The 19300-nt window shown below is 37.8% G+C and overlaps 1 protein-coding gene across 2 annotated transcripts in view; it reads right to left on the reverse strand.

Moving 5' to 3' along the window:
* Positions 1–19300, reverse strand: part of EML6 (EMAP like 6) — a 252161-nt gene that overhangs the window by 89183 nt on the left and 143678 nt on the right. For both annotated transcript variants that reach the window (XM_070512098.1, XM_070512097.1), the window contains exons 11-15: positions 16444–16611; positions 15131–15237; positions 11785–11903; positions 9627–9813; positions 7511–7616 (exon numbers count right to left, since the gene is read on the reverse strand). In XM_070512098.1, coding sequence (XP_070368199.1) covers positions 7511–7616; positions 9627–9813; positions 11785–11903; positions 15131–15237; positions 16444–16611 — 687 coding nt within the window. The remainder of the gene's footprint in view (positions 1–7510; positions 7617–9626; positions 9814–11784; positions 11904–15130; positions 15238–16443; positions 16612–19300) is intronic.

Consider the following 19300-nt stretch of genomic DNA (forward strand, 5'->3'; position numbering starts at 1 on the left):
ATTTGGACATTTAGGTTGTTTTCCAAAAAATTTTTTTAAATTATTTTGTAATTTGAAAGAAAAATAGTTAATTTGCTTTTTCCCTTCAAGAAAGAAGAAGAGAAGGGGCTGGCCCCGTGGCCGAGCGGTTAAGTTCGCACACTCCACTGCAGGCGGCCCAGTGTTTCGTTGGTTCGAATCCTGGGCGCGGACATGACACTGCTCATGGGACCACGCTGAGGCAGCGTCCCACATGCCACAACTGGAAGGACCCACAGCAAAGAATATACAACTATGTACCGGGGGGCTTTGGGGAGGAAAAAATTTAAAAAAAAAAAAAAAGAAAGAAGAAGAGAAAGGGGCTGGCCCAGTGGTGTAGCGGTTAAGTTGGTACACCCCGTCCCGGCAGCCTCGGGTTTGTGGGTCCGGATCCTCCATGCGGACCTATACACTGCTTATCAAGGCATGCTATGCCAGCGTTCAGCATAAAATAGAGGAAAATGGGCACAGATGTTAGCTCAGGGCCAATCTTCCTCAGCAAAAAAGAGGAGGATTGGCAGCAAATGTTAGCTCAGGGCTAATCTTCCCAAAAATAAAGAAGAAAAAGAGGAGGAAAAGTCAATAAGCCTTTCCTTTGCTGCTTTTCCGAAAATGTAGATTCACAGAAGAAGCGTCTCTGGGTCAGCAGTTCCATCTTAGCTGCTCACTGGCTCAGAGATGGGTAACCAAGCATCAACCAACCATGCATCAGTTTAGCAGGGCGTCTTCTCTGTCTGCAGAAGGCCAACAACATGAGGGTAAAGAAACCCAAGTCTGCAATAAACTGCTTCTCCCCAGTCCACTCGGGGTCTCAACTGATATTTTCAAAGGCAGTCCTAGAGTAGACCCCAAATTAAGGTTGCCAGATAAAATAAAGGAAGTCTAGTTAAACTGGAATTTCAGATAAGAAACAAATAATTTCTTTGTAAAAGTATGTCCCAGTCAATATAAGTGTAAATATTGCCTGGGACATATCATACAAAACATGGAATATACTGATACAAAAAATTATTTGTTGTTTATCTGAAATTAAAATTTATTGGGCCTCCTATATTTTTATTTGCTAAATCTGGTAACCCTACCCCTAACGCTAACCAATGCTCAACATGGGAGTGTCTTTATTTGTGCCGGAGACCCTCCCCTGACCACCTAGGAACACTGGTCTGCTCCTTTTCTGGAGGAAGAAGGGAAGTAAGAAAAAGGAAGAGTCTGGCTTAACAAACCACATCTTCCCCAATCCTCAACTATTATTCCGCATGAAGCAAGGATCTGAAAGTTACGTCAACTTTCAAGCTACTAGGCTGTAGTATTAGATGAAGACATTAACATTTCCTCAAGGGCTGAATCACCACCAGTAATTATTATAAACAGTGTCTTCTGAATCACCGCTAATGACATGTCCTTATGCTTAAATGTTACCAGGCTTTAACCTGGACAAGGTCTCTTTTTATGCGTTGGGGAGAAGGGACTGGTAATGACTTCCTACTCATTACCAATAACATTACTTTTTCCATATCTCTTGGTATGGCCTGGTTGTTTTTCTATACTGGCATGCCTCTGTATCTGGGGATTTTATTTTAATTGGCGTTTTCTCCCTTTTTAGCTGACAAGCCTTTCTAAAGTTTTTAGCAATCATATCATGTTTCCTTTGTGATCCTCACACTGAGCTGGTTTTCAATGAATGCTGATGATTCTGGTGACATTGAGGAGGACAAGAAAGATAAAGATGGAATGTGCCCAGGATGGTCTGAAGGAAAAGGGAATGTACTATGTCATATAGCTACAAAAATGTTAATTGTTTTTTAATTACCATTTATTTCAAGAACACTGCACAAATATTCAGTGTCTCTCTTTTTTTTGCTTTCATTAATTCTATATTTTATATTTTCTTTTTTAATCTGCATACCTATTATTATGTCCTCCTTAGAATGCAAGCACCCACGGATTTAAGATGATAGCTGTTTTTTTGAGGAAGTTTAGCCCTGAGCTAACTACTGCCAATCCTCTTTTTGCTGAGGAAGACTGGTCCCGAGCTAACATCCACGCCCATCTTCCTCTACTTTATACGTGTGACGCCTACCACACCATGGCTTTTGCCAAGTAGTGCCATGTCTGCACCTGGGATCCGAACCAGCGGACCCTAGGCTGCCAAGAAGCGGAACATGTGCACTTAACCGCTGCACCACCGGGCCAGCCCCTAAGATGATAGTTTTCAAAGTGTTATCTCTCTTGAAGAAGGCCTCAGGAAAAGTTGATTTTTGTGGCTTCTAATTCTAATAAATTCTAGTAAAGAATTTCTGCAAGGCCCCATCAGCTTGTCCTCACAGTATACAGCCTTTCTACCCCAATAGAAGTATCATGACTCTGAGTAGCAATGGAAGAAACAGTACGAATCCAGAGTCACCTCAACAAATACCTCTCCTTAGGATGGTGACGTTTTCTTGAATCCCGCAGGTGTAGGCTATTCCTGCATACCACATGGTTTGGAAATATAATTGGCTACCTCTTAATTTTTTCCCAGTTTTCATTTCTCCTGCAGAGGCTTGACCTCAGCTTTGAAAACCCAGTGTTCCCTCACCAGTTAGTTGGAGTTTTTGATTTTCAGCCATGTTTTGAGAGTCTAGGTGCTGTCCTTTCAAATCTTTCCAGTCACAGTATGTATTAATTATGGATATTTTGTGACATAGTCCAGAAATAATTCGAATGCACTTAATGTCAACAGTAAAGGGCAAATTAGAAAGAGAAATTTTTATTCAGACAATTACAAGTTGGTCCTTTTATTCAAGGCTCATAAAAAATGCATAGGTTTTCAGAATTAAACACAATAAAATCAAGTTAGACTTAGAGGTGCCCTTGTGGAAATCATTTATTATTCCATGAAGGTTTTAAAATAAGAGGATGATATTTAGCCTAGAAAATATCTATGTGGCTGAAGCTTTCTCTTTCTAATTTGGTTTTCTGTTCACGTGGAAGAACTTTCCTCAGGCCAAGCACAAAAACAAAGATGGCTCTATTTTCCCAAGACAGTGATGATAAATTCACAAAGTTAAAGAGTTGCTCAATTAAGTGGGATAATGTAAATTCATTCCTTCTCATTTACACAATTTAAAGTTACAGATTATATTGTAAGAAATGTTTTTGATTAAAAATGTCTTCTTTTTGTTTGCTTTTGGACAGTAGGAAGAATAATCTAACTCTCTACATTATAGCTGTTTGTTTGCTGTCTAGTTTTCACATCATTTTCCTGCTTTGTATTTCCAGGACAATTTCTTTCTCTAATGAGAGACAAATGTACTATCAGCAGGTCTTTCCAACACCACTCCAAAATGGGCTGGCTTGTAAGAGATAGGCGGAGATGGGGGTACTGAGGCACATAGACGGGGCCACCAGCTAGAAAATAACTGATGTCAGTGTCCTGTTTCCACGGTTAAAGGAGAATCTAAATAATCTCTCTCGGGATTTTTACTTAAACCACTCACTTTTCTATCAGTTTCCAAAAGGAAGGTATAGTTGCTCCTGCTCCTATTCAGGAAAGTGTGTGATTCAGGGCTGTTCCAGGATGGAGGTCTCTTTTCATAGGGGTCTGGTCCACATAGCAGCCTCTATGCATCACCATGCCGACTCCTCCTTTATATTGGAGAATGGGAGGGGCAGCTGGAGACGCTAGTTGGGTAGAGGGAGCGGGGAAGTGAGCGAACATGCCGCATGCTCCAGATACAACTCCCATGGCAAAAGTTGACACAACCCCTGGTGGAGGGCAGGGGCAGGAGAAGGCAAGAGCACTGAGGAGGGAGACCTCCCCGCACTGCTCCCACCAGCTCACAACCCAGCCAGGAGACCTTGGTTCTAGCTCTGGATCTGTCACTGTGTTTGACTCTTCCCTGGGCCATACCACAAACTCTCTTGATTTCCAATCCTGGCCTGTAAAGTGCTGCAGGGGTTTAAGACTAAAGCCATATCATTATAACACAAGGTACTATCAATACAAATTAAACCAAAGGGGCCTCAACTCATACCTTCTAGAAGCACCATGGAGACCACAGAGATCAATCAACCACTACAACTCATCTTCATGTAACCATTCATGGTGATGGATCAAACACAATAGATAATAGTGAAAGTTCTTCCTGAGTAGTCCTTAATATTACTGCTTTCTAAAACTATTAACTAGTTTCCTTTCTGCCATTTATTCTAACATTGTACTTAAACTCTGAGACAAAAATGTAATTTTCCCAAATTAAAAATAACACATTTGCTGAACAAATGGGCTCTTCCACAGTGATTGTTATCTGGGAATAAAGAGTGCATTGTTAAAACTAAAATATCCTTTTTATGCAGAAAATATTTCATATCTGGGTTTTTCTTTTCTTTCTTTCTTTCTTTTCTTTCTTTCTTTTTTTTTTTGGTGAGGAAGATTGGCCCTGAGCTAACATCCATTGTCAATCCTCCTCTTTTTGCTTGAAGAAGATTGTCCCTGATCTAACATCTGTGTCCATCTTCTTCTACTGTGTATGTGGGGTGCTGCCAAGGCATGGCTTGATGAGCAGTGTGTAGGTCGATTCCTGGGATCTGAACCTATAAACTCTGAGCAGATGAAGCAGAGCACACAAATTTAATCACTATGCCACTGGGCTGGCTACCATATCTGGATATTTTTTTATTTGCTCAAAATGAGAATTAGAAGCAGTGGCAGAATCAGCTTTTCAATGTCTTCTTAGAGCATCTGGTTTCTCTACCCTGGCAATGATGTGAGGAGCTGCCTTATGAGCGAAAGATTTCTAAGCTCACTTAATTTCTTGATCTTTCTTCTATAAAACTACTAAGCCCAGAAGAGATGTGAGCTCTCAGAAACGCAGAGACCAAGTTACTGGGTACCAGCTTATTGCTACTAACCTGTCTCACAATCATTGTGTTTCATCAAAATTCCTCTAATCCCTTCTCTGAAGGTATTTAAGTAACACAAGCTAGTCTTTTTGACTTTTCTAAATTTAAAAACTCCCAAAGCAATCAATTCTATAGAGTAAATAATCTAATAATTATTAAATTCTATTTATATTACTCTAAATTTCCTGCCACTTTGTTCATATGTTAATACACATACAGACATTTTCAGTTGAAATCAGTGAATAGATGCTATTTTTAGTTCTATTTTTTCTCTTTCACTTAACCTGATACATAGAAATGTGTATGAAATACACATAGTCCATGTACTTGTCACTTTGAATTATAGCTTTGATTATATGGTGCCAAATTGCTAAAATTACTGAGTCAATTTTCAATGTCACCAATATGACTATATTAGATTCTCCATAATCTAGTACACATTTTGGGTGTATTGTTTTATTTATTTTTGCTACCTTAATGGGTGTCTTACCACTCTTCTAGAGGATAATTATGAATTCATTTTTTATATTAAGTATACACATATGTATCTGCTAGCAAAGTTAACTTTGAGAAAAGGGCAATTCATCCACTGAGAAGTGAAACTATGGGGAAAAAAAGGCAGAAGAAATTCATTCACATCTTTGGAATAGAACCATATTTGAACTCAAATTATTGTTTCCTTTTAGATATTACTGATTTATTATGGAGACATGGCGCATCTATTTTAAAATTCTATGTCCATCAAACTTCTGGAAGTTTAGGACTTTGTACTCACTGTTTATTGGGTTATTACATGTGTTATCTGAGCTTTCAACCAGCAGGTGGTATGCTGAGTAGTTCTTTCTCCCTCCATACTCAGGCCTTCTCTACCTCACATGCCCACTAGTGTAGAGTATGAACTGTTTAGTCTTGATTTTTACTAATTCAATAACCAGAGAAAGTATTAAATAACTTCTAATAATGATATAACAACTCAGATTTGTATAATACTTACAGTAAGTGAAAATGTGCATGTCACAAAAAAAAATCCAAAAAAACTGCCCCATGTTATTGGTCAGAGAATAGATAAACATAATTTTCACCCAAACTTTGTGAAAATGTGAAGTTCTAGTCGTAATAGTGAAAGGCAGGGCAAATAGCATTAAGCAAAACCTCATTCATTTATTCATTCATTCATAACATTTTTGGAGTAGCTTCTATGCCCACAGCACTACAACATGTGCAGTGGGGAACAGAGAAACGGGCTCTGCTGCCCAAGTAGTTTACTGTGTGTGAAGGGCATAGGAGATGTTGACACAAATAACTACTGCACCACATGGACTCTAACAGGTTCCACAAGAGCAATGACAACAATGGGCTAAAGGATGCAGAAGAAAGGACAGGATATTTCTCCTTGGAAGGTTGGAGGAGAAAACTTTCAGCTTGGTCTTAAAAGGTGGTGGGACTTGAAGAGACACATGGGAACAGCAGGAGCAAAGGAACACAGGCAAAAGAAGGAGAAGAGTGCGTTTAGGTTCTGAAGTTCGGTAGCTGTAAAGGAACACGAATGGGTTAGTGGTGGAAAACACTGCAAAGGAAGGTTGAGGGCAGATCAGGAAGGTCATGAATGTCCAACCAAGGGCTCAGCCCTGAGTCAGTCAACAAGAGAGTCCATGTGGTGGCAATGTACTTGTGCTTCCAGAAGACTCCAGAAGTGGGTTGGATGGACTAGAGGAAGTGGGGATGAAATCAGGGACCAGCACTACTCATGGCACAGATGAGAGGGAGTGAAGGCTTGCACAAAGATAGTCGAGAGAGAGGGACATATGAGAGAGACTAGGGTTGTGGAGTCATGGAATTTGATGACTAATACACATTTTGCATATATTAAAAATTTGAATGAAATTTAGAAAAAGGAAATTATAGAATCGGTTTTCTATAGAGTTTAGAATTTTTGTCTACTGATCTAATTTCTACAATTGGGATTATTAAAAATTTCTAGTAAAGACATCTTTTGTGATAGGTTCTCATTCTCCAATTCTGCTTAAAGAAACAGCCTTACCCTAAAGAAAATGATGTCCATCAGTTAGTATTTTTATAGTACTGTGTTCAAATTTTAAACTAAGGAGATGGAAATGTCAGTTCTATTTCTTCAACATGAAATTTATTTCCAAAACACCAGTGTTGTAAAGTGGCCCTCTGCAGAGAATTTGCAGCCCTCTCTCTAGTTCTTTATATTTAAATCACAAAAGCTGTGCGCCCACTTGTTTGGAGAGATGAAATTGATGTTCTGAGTCACTGTCAGACAATTACAACAAGTGCCTCAACAGCAACAGCTGTTCTGGGTTTCAAACCGCTCAAGCAAATACAGAACACGGTGCAAGCTCTTGGTAATGACTTGGGAGAAGGGAAAAGGGGAAGACAAAGAAAGGACATGTAACCTAAAGGCCACATTTTTTGGTGAGGTGTTTACATATCTGATTTCCAGTCAAAGCCTGGGTAGCTGACGTACGAAGAGCTTACCTCATTACAAACAGAACTCAACTAAACAGGAGGATGTTAAACAAACAAACCTGGAAGTAAATGTAGAATCGTCTGCCAAGGACTCTAGCGGAAAACTGGGGCCTACCTGAAAAATCAAGTGCACACACTCCTCTCTGATGTTGTCCTTTCAAGAGTGACAAACATTTTAGAGTTTGTGTGTCCCACACATGAATAGCAGCATCTCTTCCAACCTTAAATAATAGAATGAGTGTTATTGACTACTTACAAATTATAGTAAGAATGATTTTGTTCTTTAGGGTCAACTGCTACTCAGAAACCAAAAAACACACATTTGGAGAGTAGGAAGACCTCAGAAATCATCTGACCCAACTCCATTATTTTCCAGATGAGGAAACTGAGGACTCGAAGAGTCTAAGAGGCTTGTTTTGGCATCAAGGTGCGTGCCCAGAGCCTAACCTGGTGCACAGCTCCTAGTTAAGGGACTTGTAACACTCTGACTCAGATGTCCACTGGGCTTTGCTCTGTCAGTTAGGTAGGTCTACCTTTCCCTTCCCTGCCTTCTCAACACCACACAAGATTCTACTTCTTGGGCACAGAAGTCACCTGTATGTTGTCACGGCACTATCCTTGGAATTCTATCATCCATCTCAATTATTTTACCCACCCCAAGAAGCCTTAGCCCTGCTTCTCCCCCTGGGAAATGACAGTTTCATGGCTTAACTCTCTCTCATTAAGACGGATTCTCCTAAAGGGGACACAAGCTCCTATCACACTGATTCCCAACACTAGAGAAAATTGTAATAGTAAAGTAGTTTGCCTCACTTATAATACACAGCAAAAAAGTCCTATTGGGTACTGACTCTAAAAGGGAAGTGAAACATAGAGCCAGGCACCTAACTGAGCAGAATCTTGCCAACTCCTACATTGGTCGGTAGAGGCCCAGTTACCCCTGGAGTGGCTACTGGCATACTGGTTTGCCTCCCAGCAATTACAGTATAGAATGCAGTATCTCCTCAGGGGTTTATGTAAAGAACTAATCTCTGGTTTTTCTTTCAAAGGAAGGCTATTAAATACCCACAAATCAAGAATCATCTATTAATAATAAAGACAAAAAAGAAGTGGGGGGCCAGTGAAAAGGCAAAACAGTGATCAATTACTTGTAAAACAATAATGTCAGCCAATGCATACTGGATGGTCCATCTGCAGGTAGAGGGGCAGCAAGCAAGTGTGTCAATTAATGGCTCTTTCCTTTCGGAGCATTGTAATATTCTGACAAATAAAATAAAAGCCATGGATTCTTCTTCCCTGAAAATGCACATTTCTGGGGTTGACTCCCTTCATGCCCTCAGTTTCATCTATGGATCTCATGAACCCTGTTCAAAGACTTTTACTACCTGCATGTCAAGTCTCAGAAATGGCTACTTGTCTCATGTTAACCTTTGACCCTCATTCAAGAGTTTTTCTTGGAGTTTTCTACTTAGATGTTGAGAATCAGTTGAAGCATTACATGCAGCTAAAAGCCCATAATAAAAGTGAATGAAAATGTAATCTATACATTGGAACAGTACAAAACTTAAAATACTTTTGACAGTATTGTTGCTTTACCAGCAAGATAATAAATCTGAGTTTAACAGATTCTTTGTTTACTAAGTTGACTTTCTCTCTTACCTTTCCCCACACGAAATGACTGAATACAGGGCTCTGTTTTGAGTAGCTTTTCAATTATAGACTCAATCGAAATTTTAGGCATCCAAAATAGTTCAGACAAAATTTATGTTTTTTTGAAAGGGTAAAATACAAAATAATAAATTAGCCAAAATTCATACGACTTTAAGCTTTACAAAAATAAACACTAGATGTTATACTAGTATGAAAAGATGGTTCCTTCAATAAACATTTACTGAGTACCCAGGGTATACTAAGTACCGGGCACACAGTGATGAGGAAAATATATTAAAACTGCATTCAAGGAATTTACATTACACTAGTTTTAGCCAATCTTATTCACAGATCTCATCACGTTAGGATAAGAATCCTTCAGAGGCTTCCCAATAGTGCTAGAATATGTTGGTTGATTCTCCCATCATCATGAAATGATCCAGCATTCACTGAATCTTCAGCTTCCTGCCTCATGTTTATTTATATCAAGTATTTCTTGAATTTCTAACATGTAAACTGGATTCAAAATTAAATCCTCTCTCTCTTTGGCTAGACCCCCATCTTAGAGGAGAGATACATACCTGCCCAGTAGCCACATAGTCCTTCACTGGGTGGATGGTCAGGCTGAGAATGTCATCATCGTGCCCCAGGTACAGCCTCTGGGAGTGCTGCTGCCTGTTGTACACAACAGCAACTGCAGCAATGTGGTAGACCACTTCTCCAGCTTGTGTGTAGAACAGATTGTTTCTACAGTCATAGCCTCTATAACTGAAGCACAGGTCCAAGAAACGCACAGCAGGTGAATAAACAGTGAGTGAACAGAGCAGGAGTTGTTAGAAGGTAAAGCTAATGCATTGACATGGGCAAGTACAAGTAGAGACCTAGGTGCCTCCATAGTTGCTTAAGACAGTGATCTTCAACAGGGGTATGAGGACCTCTCAGGGTATGTGATGACTTTCTAAGGGGCAAATGAGCACTCATAATTTTAGTGGAATCTGTTTCCAGATCTTCAGCTACTGTTTGTGCTCTTTCTTAAACTGACCAGTCTGAGAACACACTTGTGGAGAGGTGCAGGTTTTCTTTCCCCCTTCTCCTTTTACCATCACTTTCCTCCCACTTTAGGAAGTCATTCCTCTTGTCCATCTGCTATCTTACTACAGTGTATTACCGTGGAAGTCAAACCTTCCAGGGATGCCAAAACAAACGGAAAATTCAAAATACAAGTGTGGGTGTTGAAAGTGAACAACTCCAACGACTGGGTAAGAAATCCTTTTGCAAGTCAAATGATTTCCAATTTTTGGCTTTTAACAAAAGTAAAGTGATTTAATTGAATTGTCAGCAGATAGATCATTACACTACTTTTTGTGTGATCTATCAAAATCATGATATATATTTTTGGCCTATAATTCAAGAGGAGTTTTGAAGAATTGGATAATGTTGCTATGATAAAACTGCTTCCATTCTCATGTACTTAATCATGTGAATAAGCTTTCTCAGTGCTTATATGTATTAAAGAATGAAAGATGAGAATAGACTCAATGCTAAACTCTGTCACATTCTAGCAATAAGTAATATATATGCACATATATATGAACTCATTGAAAAAATTCTCTTATTAAAAGTATTTTTCCAATAAAATTTTTTATGTTTAATAACTTTATCAGAATCTGTACTATATCTTGGTTGATTTGGTCAGGTGTGTACTACTAATAGTTGTAACAATTATTCAATCTAGAAAAAAATTGTTAACTCTTAGAGCAGCACTGTCCAATAAAAACATTATGTGAGACACATGTATAATTTAAAATTTCCTAATTGTCACATTGAAAAAATAGATGAAATGTATTTTTAAAACATTTAACCTAATACGTCTAAAATATTATCATGTCTACATGTAATCGATATGAAACATTTTGATGAGATATATTACATTCTTTTTTTCACACTAAGTCTTCCAAGTCTGGTGTGCATTTTACACATACGGCACATCTCAATTCAGACTGGTCATATTTCAAGTGCTCAGTGGCTACAAGTGGATACCATCCTGGACAGGGCGGTATATGTCTTATGGTCACAAGGAATTAAATTTACATTGAACTTCTAGACCTTTTTTTCCTTGCAGAAGGTATGACTGGGTGATCAATAAAAGACTTTCAAGTACAAAAAATATTACATTAGGGTAAAATTCTGTGGGAGAAGTAGAATGGAAATACAAGTTCAAGGAGAAATATGAATGATACAAAATTTCCTACTTTTATAGAAGCACTTCTTCATGTAATTTTTAATTTGATGATGGTGGTAACCAAATATCCATGGTATTTAGGTTCCATTGAGTCCATTTAAATGAATGATGTATTTATAAAACACTAGATATTATATTCTTCACAACCATTTACACTTTTGTTGTAAACTCAAAACTCAAAATTATTTTGGGCATATGTGAACAAAAATGTTTGAAGAAAACATTGTCCTAGGTGGAGCTAGCAAAATAGAGCAGGAATTACAGAGATAAAGGAAGTAGAGACAGTAGAGAGAATGAAGTGAAATAGCAGTGAGCCATAGTCACACATGCATCATGGAAGTACATGACAGAAAAAACCTAGATACACACATTGTGATGGCCACGGAACATCAACTGAGAAAAGTGTACAGAGAATAATGGTTAAAATATTAACCCAGGTAAGTGTAAACTGGAAAGACTGGCTAGCTTGGTGATAAGGCTGGTGACAGGCCACCCACCCGTGTATGAACTGGAGTTTCAAGCTGTCCTCAGGAGCCTTTTCTCGCTTGAGGAAGGGCACTGCATGGTTTTTCTCTTTACTTTGTTGCTTTAGCTGAGGTAGATCTTCTTTGTAAACCTTAAAGCACAACAGAAATATTTAGTTGAGACTCTTTTCTTCAGGTTTCAAAAACACGAATATCTTGGCATTCTCAGGAGAGCTTTAATTGCAGGAAAACAAGTTTTTGAGAACATAAGAAGCTAAAAATGTTCACAACAGACCAAGAAGGTCATTATATAATGATAAAAGGGTCAAAGTTCATCAAGAAGACATAACCATTGTACATATTTATGCATCCAACATCAGAGCACCTCAATATATAAAGCACACAATAATAGAACTAAAAGGAGAAATAAATATCAATAAAATAATAGTCAAAGACTGTAATACCCCACTCTCAACAACAAATAGATCATCCAGACAAAGAATCAATAAGGAAATAGCAAATGTGAACAAGACCATAGACCAAATGATCTAAGAAGATAGAAATTGTATCAAGTATCTTTTCTGAACACTATGGTATGAAACTAGTAATCAATAACAGGAGGAAAGCTGGCAAATTCACAAATATGAGGAAATTAATACACTTCTGGACAGCCAATGGATCAAAGAAGAAATCAAAAGGGGAAAAAAAAATCAAGACAAATGAAAATGGAAACATAACATACCAAAACTTATGGGATGCAGCAAAAGTAGTCCTAAGAGGAGAGAAAGTTTGTAGCTATAAATGCATACATTAAGAAAAGAGAAAGATCTCAAATAAACAACCTAATATTACAACTCAAGGAAGTAGAAAAAGAAGAACAAATTCGGCCCAAAGTTAGCAGAAGGAAATAATACAGATCAGAGTAGAAATAAATGAAATAGAGACTAGGAGAAAGAAATAACAAAACTAAGAGTTGGTTCTTTGAAAAGATAAACAAAATTGAGAACATGAGACATGATATCAAGTTTTACTTTGTTATAATGAACAAAACTAACATGAAATATCTTTTAAGTCATTGGGATCTAATTTAATTCTTTTTTCTTAATTTGCTATTGTGTTTCTTAAGTAATTTATATGCAGAAACTACGATATTAATTTTCTTGTAAATAAGAAAGGAAATTACTAAAGTTATCAATAAAATATAAATAAAATATTTTGTTATAATTTCTTCTAAGGCAAGAAATCTCTTCACGTTTCTGACATTTGCACAATATGGACCTCATGAATCATGGGGATCACACTTTGGAATTATTTTCCTTTCATGCCCTCATACATCTTGACAGATCAGACTCTGAGATAGAAAGCAAGGCTCTTGGTCTAACCTGAGATCTAAAATGCGCTGCTGAGAGAACATTTTCTACAATTTAATTTAAATGTCCATAAAAATCAATCTTTGTCTACCATGTATTTATGTCCTACTACCAAGAGATACCAATTTGACACATTAAAAACGAAACACAATCTATTAATAACTTCTCATCTTCATAAAGGAAAGTTTTCACTTGATCAAACTATATTACTAAAAAAAATAATGAGATATTATTATAATAAAGTCCCTGCTTAGGACTGACCAAAAATCTTATTTAAAAAGGAAGTCAGAAGACATCTCATTACTGTTTTGTCTATTAGAGATGCAATGAATTAAGCTTTTAAAATCTAAAGATAACTATTCATCTGACTTCATGATGTTTTTAATAGTTCATCCATCACTTTAGAACACTGAATTCTAGTCCTTGCATTTCTACTGCTTATTTGAACAAGTATTATAACGTCTGTGGGTCTCAGAGACCCACGGAGAACAGAATAAAAATCCCTTCTCAGAAATATTGTGAATGTCAATTAAATAATATAGGTGAAAGCTTTGGAAAGTAAGATGTCAGGAAAAATATATAAATCCTAGGCAAAGATTTCAATACAGTCATGCCTTTTTATTCTTTTACTAGTATCATTTTATTAAATAAAAACTTCCCCACTAAAGAAAACTGCTTTTCTTTTTTCCCTAGATTTTATGTTCATTTTGCTTAAATTCCATTTCCCCTTGATATCAGGGTATAATATTATTTAGTGTTTATGTGGTATTTCCACATTAACAATTTCCTTTCAAATCCTTATCTTTATTTAGTAGTTTTATTGCATAATACATTCTATCAACATACTGTCAAACTGATTTAGTCCTGAAGTTGACCCAAACCATCGGTTTGGTCCATCAGTTGGACTGCCTTTGTACTAATCTAACTTTTCAAACACTGAATCAATGAGTAATGATTATGAGCTAAAAAAAAATGTCATCTGAAAAGCAGTAAATTCAGTGCGGGCAGTAAATTCACTGCCTATGTAGAGGCAGAGCCAAGCAGTACATAGAATGTGCACTTTGGAACGAAGCCCAGATCCACATTCGTATCCTGACACTACGGGCAACATGGACATGGGCAAATTACTTAACCTCTCCAGGTTATTGTGGGCTTGGATCTGGTGCAGATAAAGCACAGGATCTGGCCCCACAGAGACACTCGATACAGGGCAGCTGCCCTAGGTCTATATGGTAAGTCTCCCCGGGGAACTCTGACAGGTGCTGTGTCTGGAATCTTATTCACTCCATGTTCATGTACAGAACCCGCTTCATATACCCTTGTTAAATAAGAAGAAAGAGAAGAGAATCCCTATGGTTATCACCATAAAAAGGCCATATGTGTCCTGACTCCTTTGAAGGATTGCTTTCTTTAATACTCACTATTTAGCGCTAAAATGAAACGTCTACTTTCAAAAAAACAGAACCCAATTTGGATGTAACTGCCCAACTTTTGTACCAGAGATGATTTCCAACTAGGGAGATAATGGGCATTGTATTTGGGCTTTTACTTTAATCAAAAGGATAATGGTCTCCATAAATTAAGAGGGAAACCTGGATAACAGCTCACTTGCAAACTACCATGGCTCTGAGGTAACCTATTCTGTAAAGAAAACACACGCTTTAATGATCTGCTAAGAGAATGAAAAGTTCTGTAGCTTAACCTGCATATTTTTATGCACAAAAAAATATTTTTAAATTATTGGTGCGAGGGAAGCAGAAAACCCTGAGTCTCAAGGGTTTAGTTTTGAAACTTTGCTACCACTTTCCAATAAAAAAATTTTTAATGATATGATCAGGTAAATGCCTGATTTTTAACCTGTATCTAAAGACAAGAAGTAGGCAATTTTCCTCATCCCTGTCTTGATTCTCCCCTGCCTAAGTACCAGCCTTTTTTAGCGCAATGTCCAAACCCAAGGAGATCAAGATTTCTGAGTTCTGAGGCACCTACATTGCTCCCTGTGTACTGACCTGGCGATCATAATTGATTTGAGTTTCTTGCTCAATATCAGAGTCCAACTCTGGCACATCGGATAAATCTGAGTCAGATTCTTCACTGTAGGAATCAGTGCCACCTTCTGCAGAAACACAACCCACAAGAAACAAGCAAAAGTTCTGAGACTCTAAATAGCTAAAAATTTTATATAAAATATTTTCTTTCTTCTAGTCTGTCAAAGTAAATAAAAAATAACTATACCACAGTTGTCATTTAATGCAGATTCTTAAAATGTCTTTTTTCCCTTTCATCTTTGGGTTAAGTTCAGCACACCCCTGACTCCCTTTCAGGAGTATTAACAGATGAGGACAACTTCCCCCCAAGGAGACTGAACTCATTTCCACATTTCTATTAGATAATAGATCTTTGAGTTTTAAATCTTGCTGGAAAAGGGCAAAGAAAAAAGGGCAGATTTTACCAAGAAGAAGGCTGGGGCACAAAGGGATTCAGCCACTTAGTTCAGGAAAGATCCCTCTTTAGCCTTTCAACATGCCCACAAAGTACCAGTAATCGCCATGGTCAAAACCTCTGCAGAACCCCTCCCAATAAAACCATTTCCTCATAGTTTTTCATTTTATTTCCTAATCATTCCTTCTGACATCACAGTAAATAAAAAAACTACACATCCATTGAACTGGAACACACTGGCCCCAATCATGGACCATTCCTTGAACTCCACTCTGGAGGCAACTTCTATTCCAAAGGTTACCCTGTCACCCACAGCCTGACCAAGCAGACCCACTGCCCATGACAATCGTTCTAAGGAGGCCAAAATGTACACATTCCTGTTATCTTCTAAGGTTAATTCTTTTTCTTTCTTCTTTTGTAAGGAAGAGTGGCCCTGAGCTAATATCTGTCGCCAGTCTTCCTCTTTTTGCTTGAGGAACATTGTTGCTGAGCTAACATCTATGCCAATCTTCCTCTATTTTATATGGGATGCTGCCACAGCATGGCTTGAAGAGCTGTGCATGAACTCCAGGCCGCCAAAGTGGAGCATGTGAACTTAACCACTATACCACCAGGCCAGTCCCTCAAGGTTAATTCTTCATGTAAACCTTAGACCTTCAACTTGTGTTGGGCATAAGCAAAATCCTTTGAAGGAAATTATCCAATTGACCCATATTCATCTCAAAAGTTTTTTCTCTTCTTTTTTTGTAACTTTAAAATTTATTATAGGAATGAATTTTTCAAAATTGCTTTAACTCTACCTCCAGAAGAAATGTTAGAACATCCTTTGAAATTTTTGTTGAAAAATAAACAGGTGTTGGAAAATTACTATTAATTTTACCCTGGGGTGCAGTTTCCAGCAGGCCGTTGCTGACACCTTCTGGAATAAATCTCCACTGGAAAAGCGAGTGGTCAGCCCCTCCTGTGCTCAACACCCACTGAAAGTCATGAGACCATCGGACGTTTGTGACATGTGCAGAATGGCCCACATACTTTCTAAATTTGGCTCCTGAAAAGACATTTTTGAGGAGAAGATTAGTTATGCAAAAAATAGAATTTACTGGTTAAAAATTATATTCCTAGTCACTTGAAGAGTAAAATCTTTAAATATATTAGAAACTAATTTTCAGTCTGACACATCATATTAAGCAAGTGTTCCAAAAGGCACCTCAGTTATTCCAGTATGAAGTAACCTAAAAATGGGTCTTAAATTTTAAGCCCTGTGGTTAAAGACACATTTGAACCTGTTCCAAATAACGCCTACTGCTTCACTGATTCTGAAAACAAATGCTAAAGAATGAATCTCTTATAAATTCTTATTTAAATACAAGATAAAACAGGCAGTCCTTTGCAATTGGGAAACAGAAAATCCTTCTGTGGAAAAAAAAAAGTCAAATTATTGTTTGGGGTCAGACAGATGTAGCATTGGGAGAATAAAATTTTTTTTATCTTAAGTTGATTGCTTTACTCAGTAAACAACATCTGCAGGTAAGGAAAGCAACAGAAAAGCTATTTGAACTTATATTTGTAGTTGAACTGCTGCAGTAAGGTCTCCAGTGTCCGGTCAGGGCGCAGAGGCATAAAGGCGCTCCTGGAAATAAACAGGGTCCATCGGATCATGTGGAGGCCTAGTACCCCAAAGACTACGGGAGATTTCAGGGGCCAACAAGCACCCCATCTTTCCTTGAGAAACACTTCTACCTATTACAGTCCCTCTAAATGAAATCTCTTTAATGGGGAAAAAGCCCATCTGTTCAACTATCACATGTTTAAAATTTAAAACACCATTGGAGAGGTAATGATTTCAATTTACATGAAGGTGAAAATGACTGCTACATGTCCCTTTCCTGAGAGCATGTTCTGACCATGAGGTGAGGTCCTATTATATCAGGTGAGGTCCTATTATATCAGGGGCTCCAAAAAAGACTAGGGGCATGCTGCCCCAGAGGGGAGAGGAAGGTCTTGGGTCTCAAAAGCAACCCTGCCTATTTCAAAGAGTTGTGTAAATCAGTTTTGGTAATTTGATAAAGTCAAACAGATTCCAACTAAGATCGGTTGGAAATGCTGCCTGATAATTCAATAACTGGGGAGCAAAGTACATTCTTCTCATATCTCTATACATCTTGTTGGGCTGTCCCTTGCTGCCTGACCTCTCATACCCTCCTCAGACATCATTTAACCTGTCTCCTTGTAGTGGTTTAAAAATATGCCCACAATTCTAAAAAAGTTGAGCTCATAGAAACAGAGAGATATGTGGTTACTAGGGGCCTTGGATGGGGGAAATGGGGAGATGTTGGTCAAAGGGTACACTCTCAGTTATAAGATGAATAAGTTCTGGGGACCTAAGTTACAGCATGGTGACTATTGTTAACAATACTGTATTGTATACTTGAAATTTGCTAAGAGAATAGATTTTAATGTTCTCACCACAAAAAAAAATTAAAAAGTAACTAAGTGAGGTGATGGATGTGTTAACTAACCTTAAAGTAGTAATCATTTCACAATATATACACATATGTAATCGTCACATTGTACACCTTAAACTTACATGTTATTTGCCAATTGTGTCTTGATAAAGCTGGGGAAAAAGAAAAGAAAAAGAATACATCCAGAAGTTCTTTGATACAAATAAAAAAAATAGAATATGGCAAAAGTGAAGGTGTCTGGCGTTCAAGAGGATGTCATACACACAGGGATGGTTCAACATCCACAAATCAATCAACGTGATACACCATATCAACAAAGTGAGGAATAAAAACGACATGATCATCTCAATAGATGCAGAGAAAGCATTTGACAAGATCCAACAGCCATTTATGATAAAAACTCTGAACAAAATGGGGATAGAAGGGAACTACCTCAACATAATAAAGGCCATATATGACAAACCCACAGACAACATCATACTCAATGGGCAAACACTGAGCGCCATCCCCATGAAAACAGGAATGAGACAAGGATGCCCTCTATCACCACTCTTATTTAACATAGTACTGGAGGTTTTGGCCAGAGCAATCAGGCAAGAAAAAGGAATAAAAGGAATGCAAATAGGGAGGGAAGAAGTGAAACTCTCGCTGTTTGCAGACGACATGATCTTATATATAGAAAACCCCAAAGAATCCACTGGAAAACTATTAGAAGTAATCAATAACTACAGCAAAGTTGCAGGGTATAAAGTCAATTTACATAAATCAGTAGCATTTCTGTACTCTAATAATGAACTAACAGCAAAAGAACTCAAGAACACAATACCATTCACAATCACTACAAAAAGAATAAAATACCTCGGGGTGAATTTAACTAAGGAAGTGAAAGACCTATACAACAAAAATTACAAGGCCTTTCTGAAAGAAATGGATGACGACATAAAGAGATGGAAAGACATTTGCTGCACATGGATTGGAAGAATAAACATAGTTAAAATGTCCATTCTACCTAAAGCAATTTACAGATTCAGTGCCATCCCAATCAGAAACCCAATGACATTCTTTACAGAATTAGAACAAAGAATCCTAAAATTCATATGGGGCAACAAAAGACCCCGAATTTCTAAAGCAATCCTGAGAAAAAAGAACAAAACGGGAGGCATCACAATCCCTGACTTCAAAACATACTACAAAGCTACAGTAATCAAAACAGCATGGTACTAGTACAAAAACAGGTGCACAGATCAATGGAATAGAGTTGAAAGTCCAGAA

This window comes from Equus asinus, chromosome 6 (assembly GCF_041296235.1).
Source record: "Equus asinus isolate D_3611 breed Donkey chromosome 6, EquAss-T2T_v2, whole genome shotgun sequence".
NCBI lineage: Eukaryota > Metazoa > Chordata > Mammalia > Perissodactyla > Equidae > Equus > Equus asinus.